Source organism: Pundamilia nyererei, unplaced genomic scaffold (genome assembly GCF_000239375.1).
Source record: "Pundamilia nyererei isolate P.nyererei 1_Seehausen unplaced genomic scaffold, PunNye1.0 scaffold00413, whole genome shotgun sequence".
NCBI lineage: Eukaryota > Metazoa > Chordata > Actinopteri > Cichliformes > Cichlidae > Pundamilia > Pundamilia nyererei.
In genome coordinates, this window is record NW_005187814.1 from 9,869 (window position 1) to 20,863 (window position 10,995).

At 43.2% G+C, this 10,995-nt stretch overlaps 1 protein-coding gene across 2 annotated transcripts in view; it reads left to right on the top strand.

Moving 5' to 3' along the window:
- Positions 1-10,995, top strand: part of ankrd28a (ankyrin repeat domain 28a) — a 20,690-nt gene that overhangs the window by 3,853 nt on the left and 5,842 nt on the right. Inside the window, exons 1-17 of one of the 2 annotated variants that reach the window (XM_005753206.2) lie at positions 2,389-3,085; positions 4,778-4,861; positions 5,570-5,648; positions 7,010-7,080; positions 7,575-7,775; positions 7,858-7,945; positions 8,054-8,196; positions 8,305-8,412; positions 8,495-8,599; positions 9,094-9,172; positions 9,343-9,457; positions 9,640-9,722; positions 9,804-9,867; positions 10,066-10,134; positions 10,291-10,431; positions 10,550-10,661; positions 10,761-10,787. In XM_005753206.2, coding sequence (XP_005753263.1) covers positions 2,930-3,085; positions 4,778-4,861; positions 5,570-5,648; positions 7,010-7,080; positions 7,575-7,775; positions 7,858-7,945; positions 8,054-8,196; positions 8,305-8,412; positions 8,495-8,599; positions 9,094-9,172; positions 9,343-9,457; positions 9,640-9,722; positions 9,804-9,867; positions 10,066-10,134; positions 10,291-10,431; positions 10,550-10,661; positions 10,761-10,787 — 1,725 coding nt within the window. In that variant the 5' untranslated portion in view covers positions 2,389-2,929. Of the gene's footprint in view, positions 1-2,388; positions 3,086-4,777; positions 4,862-5,569; positions 5,649-7,009; positions 7,081-7,574; positions 7,776-7,857; positions 7,946-8,053; positions 8,197-8,304; positions 8,413-8,494; positions 8,600-9,093; positions 9,173-9,342; positions 9,458-9,639; positions 9,723-9,803; positions 9,868-10,065; positions 10,135-10,290; positions 10,432-10,549; positions 10,662-10,760; positions 10,788-10,995 lie in introns of those variants that run through there. The other variant, XM_005753207.2, reaches the window with a different exon arrangement.

Genomic DNA, 10,995 nt, shown 5'->3' on the forward strand with positions numbered 1-10,995 from the left:
GTGATCGTTTGATATATGGACCTGCAGCGGAGTTTAGGCCCAGACACGGCTAGTGACGTCAGACTGAACAACCGGATAATTAAAAAAGTCTATCCCGCGTACTAGTTCAAAAGTTGTATTAAAACACTGACGTGATGGTAGCAGACCATTTATTTAAAATGTTTAAATAATTTGTTGATGGGAGACAGATTAAAGTGTTGAATGGATGCAGAGTAGGTGGTTAACGATACTATGAGGTATAAAGTTAGTTAGATTATCTTAGCTTAAGCAATTTACAACATTAGCCATTACAAACATTTCAGCCTATCATACAGATGATTTCATAACGGTAATATCAGCTTTCTTGAGCAAAATGGTAACCTGTATTTTAGGATGGCAACGCACAGTACTTTCATACATAATGAGTCAGGGGAGAGCTATCGCAGCAGCTGCACTAATCGCCATCTTCCACTTGTAGTTTTTGCTGCTCTTTTTGTAGTTTTTCTAGAGATATAATAGCTCTAGATGGCTCTGGCTACACATCAAAACAGCAAAGTTATACTACAGATGATCTCATGATGATCGTTGAAACCTTTTAATATATCTCACGGTATCAGCTGATATCAGCAGGTTTATTACTGCTGTCTGTGCCAGCACACACACTCACGCACTGCCCTTTGTGTTTCTGGGATTATGTTACACACACCGTGCATCCTATTGCTGGGTCAGAGCAGAGGTCAGTGCAGGCCTGCATACTTTCTCTTACACATGCACACTGTCACGCCAGGTCTCTCATGAAGTAGCTGCAGTCACACTGGACTTTTCATACTACACAAGACCAACCTAACAAAATGTTTATTTATTTGTTAGATTGTTTTTTCACATGATGTTGATCATTCATTTTACTGTATCTGGAGTTTTCCAGCCTGTTCCACATCCACTGCTTTGGCTTTGCTTTTGAGTTTGGATGGATACAGACAGAAATACTCACTTCTGTTTAGCGGATTACAACAAATTTGCTTTGTAAATATCTTCGGGCTGCTCTGCTTAGAGTTTCCCCAGTGCTAGCAAGTGGGATAGACAAAACGCTGGTTGTTTACATGCTTTGCTTCGTGAAAATCATTCTTTGTTTGTGCTTTTGATGCAAATCTGTAATGGCAGAGTGATTACTGTAGGAAAAGAGAAATTGTATGTTGTGTTTCATATTACGTTTCTAAATGTTAAAACCATTAGACTTAAAATTTAGGCCTTCACAAAGGCTCTTTCTAAATGAATCGCTCTCTCTCATTTGCCTTGCGCCGTCCCTCCCACTGAGTTAATAGGGATGTGTGGCTTGGCAAGATTGCTCTTTTTAGGATCTGCGTTGAATATGAAGGACACACACACACACACACACACACACACAGACTGGTCTTGTTAGCTACCCTCACATTCTCTGGCAAAGCCATTTGGTTCCAGTTTTATAATGAGGAGATGGGAACTTCTAAAGCTATGCCACCAGTACACCAAAGAGGACAGGGGCACACACACAAACTAAAACAACAACAATGTGGTATTCATTTTCTTTGATTCTTCAGCATACAAAATGAAAGGGGACTTCTATTGTAGCACCAGCTTTATAAAATGCAGATAATTTACACCCCATTTAGCTAAAAACAGCACTACATTTAAGTGTGTATGTGTATGTGTATGTGTAGTTGTTGTTGTTGTTTTTAACAATCTATGTTGAATATAGCTTTTAAGATGCCTGAAGCATGGCCAGTTAACAAAATATGAGCAGCCTTTGACATTATTACTTTAATGTGCAATAACAGACACAGGAGTTTTATTACATGGGTACTTAATGATAAGGCAAAGGGTAGACTGAGTTAGGTAGAGTTGTAAACAAGCAGGGATCTGGACCGAGCTCAAACGTCCAACAAACAGCATGGTTTCTGTTCCTTGAGAGGGAAGCTTTTACTCTAAAAGCATTATTAGACTTTCGCTTTTGTTCTTACAGTTAAAACAGTGGAAGTATTGTCATGCTCGTTAGCTGGACAGTCAGGATGAGCCCTGACCAGGAAGTGACCTGGTTACAGTGACGCATCAAATAGCTGTCCTTTGTCCCAGTAAATCTTACTTCTCTTCGTCACTCTTTTTATAACTTGATTCTCTTTTATCTGCTCTTCTTTTTTTCCACTGTCAACTCACACAGCTGTTCTGTAGTGCTCCAGGTACCTGCCTACAATCATCCCCTCCCATTCCCACTCCTTTTCTTTTTATTTCTCTCTGTCTCTCACCCCTTTTATCTCTACTCCCCTTTCCCTCCCTTCTCTTTCTCTTCCCTGGCTCTCTTTTTCTCTCTCCTCTCCCCTCCCCCTCCTTTCCCTCTCCTATCCCTCTCTTCTTTTGAAAGAGCTGGCTTCAGCAGTCTGCCTGAAATGAGCGATGCATACCCACACATACATTAAGTGCTGCTGCCCCCTCCCACGTTTATGCTAATCTGTGTGTGTGCGCACGCGTGTGTGTTTGCATCAGTTGCGTATGTGCTCCTGGCTGCAGCACAGCAGCGAGGATATGTAGCTTCCTGTGCGCAGCTCATTCTGCCGCATGCCTCTTACTGCCACCATTACGCAAAGGAATTCCCTGCCGTCTCCGCTACTGCCGCTCACAGAGTGTGAGTGTGGAGACGAGAGAGGAGGAGGAGGAGGAGGATAAAGAGACATGCCGCAAAGCAACACTGACAGATAGAGGACAGAGCCGGATTTCAGAGTGGGTTTTTTTCTGCGAAGATGTGCAGCGCTTGTTTACGAGGAAAACACTATGTGTGCGGGATTTACTGCTGACCTTTGTGCCGCTGAATTGTGCACATATGTGAGAAGGAACACTCTGTATTCATGTGCGTGAGTGACAGAGCGTGTGTGTGAGTGAGTGAGTGAGTGATTGTGTGGCGTGTGAATGTTTGTTCCCGATGCGGTCTGAGCGGGCTAGCCGTGTGTGTATTGTGGTGCTGGAGGAGGTAGAGGAGGATGAGTCCTGCTCTTCATCCCCACCTCCACGGCCCAAATCATCCCCAGACCGCAGATCCCATCATGCCTCTCGAAAGGTAGTCGCTGAGGATGACAAGGTGAGATGGGACTGTTTGCTGAATCTCTAAATTGCTGGTTTTAACGAGGGTACCATCTACAGTTTTGTGTGTAAATGACAGCATTAACTAGGATTTAAGGTAGACCACTGCACTTTTTCGTTCTGGTCTGATGTTTATACCTGTACTGTTTCATGTGCCATTCTATAAAAATACAGTGCACTTTCAGCACATGGTTTGTGCCACTAAATATAGCGCTAGTATTGTCCTGCCACATGAGAACTGCTCTGGTTTGTATAGATTAAAAGCAAGCCCTGGTCTTTGTAGTCTCCGCTGTTGGATGTATAAAGGGCAAGCTTTCTGCTGGAACATGCTAATAAGTCTTTTCAACTTATGATGACTGCTCTTTGAAGCATGCACTGAAGAGGGGGAAGCCAAAGAAGATGTGCCGGCTGTGATGACAGGGTTTATGCACGGGGACCTCCTTCAGTCACTTACATTAGCTTAGTGGTCATCATTGTAATAGGCAAGAGATGGATGCCGGCATGCTAGACAGCCCTACTTATTTTTAGTTTGGAGGTAATGAAAGCAGGTTGGGGAAAACAGAAGAAGGCTGAAGTGTTTGTTGTAGTGCTTATTAACACTAGATCGTACTAAGTATAGACTGAACAGCAGTGTTTGACCATGACGAGCCACTCTAGCAAAAAAGGTTTGTCAGTAAGAGACATGGAGCCTCAGTAGACATACTTGATAGGTTGCAAAAGAGCGAACGGCAGCATTTGAAGATTAGAGCCTCGCCAAAATCAGCACCATCATATTAGCGTTAGGCACTTTCACTACTGTTGCAGCAAATGAAAAACACTTTTTTATTTATAGGATTTGAAAGAAGGAAGCTGCAATTAGAGAACAGTAGCATTAATTTAAATTTTCTACATTGCTCAAATCTTGGTAACAAAGATGAGGCTCACTAGGGCAGTCTTTAAGGCGATTTATTATAATACCAAATGTCTGCTGTGCTGCATGAGTTTTGTTATTTTTCTCTATCAAACACAGAAACAGTTAAATCTCAGAGATGACAAATTACCCTTTTATTATGAATTCATCACTTCTGAAAGCCGAAAGCAGTTTTAAAATAAAGGCTGATGCAAGGAAAAGGAGGATGCTGTTTTTGTCGTAATCTTACTTTTATCATGACTGCAGGGCATCGCTGGCTACAAATCCTGCTCAGTATGCTGTCAACCTCATGGCAGCTGTTTACATTTATGACCATGAGCATAGATTAAACGGAGGCTAAAGATAAACCATGTGCCTGTCATTCATTCACAGTTTCTTTCTTGAGGAGGACCTTGTATAACTTGTTTAAATTTAGCAAATGTACTCAAAATTCTTCTTTATTCGTAAACGTATGTTATTCATTTTTATTTTATTCTATATTTACATTTTATTTACTTTCTGTTGCAGCACAACGTGGCAAGAATGCTCAGGATTAACCCAGATTTGAACAGTTATGTGCCAAAACAGCTACTCATAAACAAATAGGTGATATACAGCCATATGTGACCTATGGCTCTGTCCCAGCCTGGGTTTATACTCTGTGTGTGTGCAAGACTCTTCTGTCTGAAACACTCATAACTCTCTCTGATAACACACTTGTCAGCATAGAAAATTACTGCCTTTCCAATAGTGCTATACGCTGGCATTTCTCATCATTCTTTCTTTTTTTAATCTCTATAGCCATCTCTGTTGAGAGCCATCTTCAATGTGGACCCAGATGAAGTTCGCGCCCTCATATTCAAGAAAGAGGATGTCAACATTCAGGTAAATCACACACTTTTGTTGCTTCAGGTTGTTTAGTTTTAGAATAATTTACACAAACACATTAGCATTGCCTTTCACTGCCACAGGGCACATAAACAACAGCGAGGGGAGCAGCAGGCAGCCGGCAGCCCACAGCTGATCTGGGTTTATCGATTGGCTGGCGGAGTGCTTTTTTGGCAGCTTTCTGTATTCTGCATCCTATGTAGCTGCCAGCGAGACAGGACATATGAACTGTTTGTAACACTCTAACCTTTCAGATGAGAAAGTTCACGACCTTCACTGGCTCTCTCCTTTTTCCCCAATTTCATTCAGTCTGTGTCCCAGTCTTCCTGAGCGTGTTTTTCCAGTGTGATTTCTGTGGGTCTATAATGGTGGGGTCATAACACCAGCTCTCCCTGGAGCCAGCTACACTAGCCCAGGCCTATTCCAGTCACATGAGATTTGTTTATAGCCCCACCTCACTGATTGGTCTCAGTTGTACTGAAAGGGCGAGATGTGTGTTGAAGTGATGAAGTGAAGTGAAGAATAAAAGGGAAACGATGATAGATATTTTTACTGAATGGCACTTCCTGTGGTCTGCAACACTGTAAGGTCTATTGATTCTGTTCTGGCATGCAGCAAATGATGTCACAGCTCAGGATGTGTGTCCTGAACGAGAAGTGAAACCTATTTTTTACTGATTGTTTTTGTTTCGTAACGTCCTCCCAGGACAACGAGAAGCGGACCCCGCTGCATGCTGCAGCTTACCTGGGAGATGCTGAGATCATTGAACTTCTCATCCTCTCAGGTAAACATTACATCCCAGCTCACCTGTTAAGCTAATCATCCATCCATTCGCTTATCCTTTTCAGGGTCGCTGGAGCCTATCCCAGCTGTCATAGGGCGAGAGGCGGGGTACACCCTGGACAGGTCGCCAGTCTGTCGCAGGGCCAACACACAGGGACAGACAACCATTCACACTCACACCAATTAACCTATCCCCACAAGCTGCATGTCTTTGGGCGGTGAGAGGAAGCCGGAGTACCCGGAGGGAACCCACGCAAACACGGGGAGAACATGCAAACTCCACACAGAAAGACCGGCCTGATGGTGGAATTGAACTCAGGACCTTCTTGCTGTGCGGCAACAGTGCTAACCACCGTGCCACCGTGCTGCTGTTAAGCCAATCATTTGATTTCATTTCTACCTAATTATGGACCTCTAGTTATAATGCCTGGGTGGATGGAGAAATACAGTTATGTCTGTATCCTCATTACCTCTTCTGTATGTTTATATCCCTTCACTCAAACTGTAGTATTTTTTAGGCACGAGTCTTAAAAGCGTTATTTACATCATGCTGATTGCTCGGTAAGATACTCAAAGCAATACTGAATAATTAGCTGTTCTCCTTATTAAAATGTGCAATTTGTAAGAGCCTCGTGGGAGTGTCCTCCCAAGAGGGACGCTTTTCTTTCCAAGCTTCTTAGACTATGATGACCTGGATGACTGAGAAACTTCACAGACAACTTTTTTTTTTTTTTTGTATTTAATGCCATGTTACTCTTTTCCCCCCTGTAGTTCCCTACTTCCATACAGCTCAGTGCATTTTAAACTGGAATAAAAGCCTGACTGTTTGTCATCTCTTTTATCATAACATGCATTTTCTCAGTAATTTCCATGCTGTGCTCACTGCTCAGTTACCGTCTCATGGTGACTAGTGACCGCTCTTGTGATCTGTCAACAATCTGATACGAGTGTTTTTTTGGCTTCATTTTCTGTGAAGTAAGCTGAGCACATCAGTGGGAGGAGCTTACACTTAAACGCCTGAGTGTAAGCATACGTGTAACACGAGTGAGTAGGGTGCTGCAGACTGTGTGTGCATTCAGTGTTTCTCAATGAAGAGCAAGTAACAGGTGCAGCTGCAGGGCTATTTTAGCACACGGGTCGTGCCAAAAGGGGATCATGGGCATTTTATATCTTCCAGCCACTGTTGGCTCATCCTCCTTCTCATAAAATCCTTTTTTATTTATTTTTTTTACAAGATATTTTTTAAGATATTTAGCTCTTCCCCTCCTTTTTGTACATTCTGCGATTCTGCGTATGCCACTATGTGACTGCTCTGACATCTCCTTTTTCTTACCCTGTCTCACTCTCTTCTTCTCACTCAAGGAGCCCGAGTTAATGCCAAAGATAACAAGTGGTTAACTCCTCTTCACCGAGCTGTGGCTTCTTGTAGCGAGGTAACACATTACACAAACACACATGCAAATGTGACCTCTGGGGAATCCGCTACAACTTTGACCCTGTCACAAGTAATGGTAAACAAATCCTTTTTTAAGGGAGATTTTGCAAACACTTTCTGCTTAGAATATCTTTTAGCTGCTTTACTGACAAGGTTTTAAGAAAGGTCTGTTGTGATAAAGTTAAGAGAATCTTTCCCAGAATCTTGCCTTAAAGGGGCAAATGGAAATAACCCCTGTGTTATGGCTTTGTGTTTGATAAACGTCAAAATGTCTGCCTATTCTTCTTAGTCCTGGGCGACATGCCCAAACTAACATAGTCCCTTGTGTAGTTTCTACTTTCCAGCATTTTGATTTCAGGATGAAAGCCCTCTATGAATAGAATATGAACTTTCTAAACACCCACACAGCCACCTGCAAACCTTGGTGCTTACATTCTTAGAGCACTGAGACTGTTTTCCAGTAGACCTTATGTTTGCTCACTCTTTATTCAGGATGCTGTGGCAGTGTTACTAAAGCACAGTGCGGATGTGAATGCTCGCGACAAGAACTGGCAGACGCCGCTCCATGTAGCAGCTAGCAATAAGGCGGTACGCTGTGCTGAGGCTTTGGTCCCGTTGCTAAGCAATGTCAACGTATCTGATCGGGCGGGACGCACTGCCCTGCACCACGCTGCCTTCAGTGGACATGTAGAGGTCAGTCTTTCTTCACTCCCACACACACAGATACAGAGGTGACTACACATCAGCTCCTTGTCAATCTGATTCTGTGTGTCAGATGGTGAAGTTGCTGCTGTCAAGAGGAGCCAACATTAATGCGTTTGATAAGAAGGACAGGAGAGCCATCCACTGGGCAGCCTACATGGGTAAGAGTGTTCATAGTGGTCATAGTGTTGATGTGAATGGGAGATGCTGGCATGTAGTTCTTGACAGAAGTGAATTTGACTCATCTCCTTCTCACTTCTCTGTATCAGGTCACCTGGAGGTAGTGAAGTTATTGGTTGCCAGTGGAGCTGAGGTGGACTGTAAGGACAAGAAGGCTTATACCCCACTGCATGCAGCTGCCTCCAGTGGCATGAGCAGCACAGTGCACTACCTGCTGAGCCTCGGGGTTAACGTCAGTACAGACATACTGACAGTGTCCTTAAAATGCCGTCTGTGTCACCAAAATTTCTTACTGTAGTTAGTAATGATTAAATTGAAAATGTTGTTCCTCTGTGCATAGGTAAATGAGGCTAATGCCTATGGCAACACACCACTCCATTTGGCTTGTTACAATGGACAGGATGTGGTTGTCGGTGAGCTGATCAAGGCAGGAGCCAGTGTTAACCAGGTGTGTGCGCATCACTCTCTGCCACGTTGCATGTGCATAGTAATTGTGTGTTTAATCCTGTTACTTGGTCCCTTGGCTTCAGGTGAACGAGAGGGGCTTCTCTGCCCTCCACTTTGCTTCCTCCTCACGCCAGGGGGCGCTGTGCCAGGAGCTGCTGTTGGCCCATGGGGCTCACATCAACTTGCAGGTAATGTTAACATGCAGTTAAAAAAGCTGAAACTAGAAATTCATCCAAGGGAGAGTATTTGCTTTCCAAAGAAGGAAGTATGTGCATAATGCTCCTGTGTCTATGTATTAAAAAAGGATACATTTTATCTTGTATGTCCTCAGTGTTTACTAGTATGCATCCTGCTCAGAATTTAGTTGAAAGCTAGAGGGACTATGTTTTTAGCACTTTGGTAGCAGTGATGGAAACTGATATTGGGTCCCTACAGCAACAAGGTGCAAGGCCATATGGATGATGGAGGGGGAGGGAGACTCCCTAAGGCAGCAAGCTGCTCAAGCATTTTGTGTGTGTGGGTGGTCCACAGTGGCGTCTGTGATAGCTTCTGTTCATTTTATCTTTCTAACACTTCTGAGTTAGACTCATAGTTGAATAGCTGATGTTTTAATGATTTCATATTTGTAATATGTACATTTTACAATAATAAATGTCTCTTTCTCTGCCTTCTCTCTCTTCAGAGTAAAGATGGGAAGACTCCCCTGCACATGGCAGCTACACATGGAAGGTTCTCCTGCTCTCAGGCTCTTATTCAAAATGGTGAGAGCCCTCGCCCAGTGCTGTCTGTCTCATGCATGGATTCAAATTAGTTTGGATCTCAGAGTGTGCTGTATGCCGCATATGTTGCACAATATGCTCTTTTTTTTTCTTGAGATTGCTCCGGCTTTTTTAATGGAAAATATAATTCTATCTGATTTATGTGGGTGTAGGAGCTGAAATTGATTGTGAGGACAAGAGCAGAAACACTGCCCTTCACATTGCTGCCCGCTATGGCCACGAGCTAATTATTACAGCGCTCATCAAACACGGAGCCAACACAGCCAAGTTAGTAACAACTGACATTCACCATCTGTCTGTCTTCTTGCTTCATGTTATCTGTGCAGTAGTGTTAAAGGATCAAATGCAAGTGAGCAGCTCTAAGCCTGGAAATGGTTAAGTCAGGATAAATAAAATCTTTCTTTTTTTCTGTCATAAAAATGCTTGCATGCAATGGCTTGTCTTTTAAGGAGAGGCATTCACGGGATGTTCCCCCTACACCTGGCAGCTCTCAGCGGCTTCTCAGATTGCTGCAGGAAGCTGCTGTCCTCAGGTACATTAATGCTGACACCATTCAGGCCTGTGGAATCACCCAGTTGACATCCAAATTAATGCAGCTTGCATATTTGTGCAGGGTTTGTCATAGACACTCCCGACGACTTTGGAAGGACCTGTCTACATGCTGCTGCAGCTGGAGGGTGATTGTTTTTGCTTACTGCTTCAGTATTATTAGTTTACTTATTCTCCTGTCATTGTACTCTTTCTTTCTCTTTTCAACAATCTGATACATGTTTTGGTTGAACTGAAAGCTTGTGTATGTACTTTGTAAATGTCATGCGGTTAACTGTTGTACCAGTGAGTGGTACATTAACACAGCTGTCCCCCTCTCCACACAGGAACCTGGAGTGTCTGAACCTGCTGTTAAACATCGGAGCAGACTTTAACAGGAAAGACAACTTCGGCAGGTAAGATAAAATGTGAAAGTTGGATTAAGAGTACAGTGCTGGTGTCACAAAGGTGGATGCTAGAAATGGAGTAAAATAAGAGATGGAGACAATGGTAAAGTTTTGACCACATTAAATCTGCGAATAGTGGCTAACTTAATTTATTGATCTTCACAGAGCTCCGCTACACTATGCATCAGCCAACTGTAACTACCAGTGTGTGTTTGCCTTGGTGGGCTCTGGGGCAAGCATCAATGAGCTGGACAAGAGAGGCTGTAGCCCCTTGCACTACGCTGCTGCTGCTGATATTGATGGGAAGTAAGTTCTGCTCTGTGTTCAATGTGTAAATATTATGTTTCCGAGAATCCCTAATGCCAAGTTTAAAGTGTTTCTTTAAAAGAGATAAAAGAAATACCCTGTCTATTGTCTTTCCCAGATGTGTGGAATACCTTCTGAGGAATGACGCAGATCCAGGTGTGAGAGACAAACAGGGTTATAGTGCAGTGCACTATGCCTCGGCCTACGGACGCACACTCTGCCTGGAGCTGGTGTGTACAGCTGCTGCACTGAATGGGGAAAAATTGGCCATAAAGGCTGATAAATCTGTTTTCTGACACTATATCAAAAAGTCTCTTTGTTTCTTTTAGATGGCAACTGAGACGCCCCTTGATGTGGTAAGAGGAATTTCAGTCTCTCACTGTAGCACCATTGAGCTTTGCGAGGAGCTCCCTCTGTTGTAGTGTAGTGGCTACGACACCTGCTGAACAGACAAAGCTGTGAACCCTCCTCTGGCTTATTATGGCATCAAATTAAAAAGGCTGTTTTTATCTGTATTGTGTACAAAACTAAAATCTGTTTATATATATATATCTATATATATAT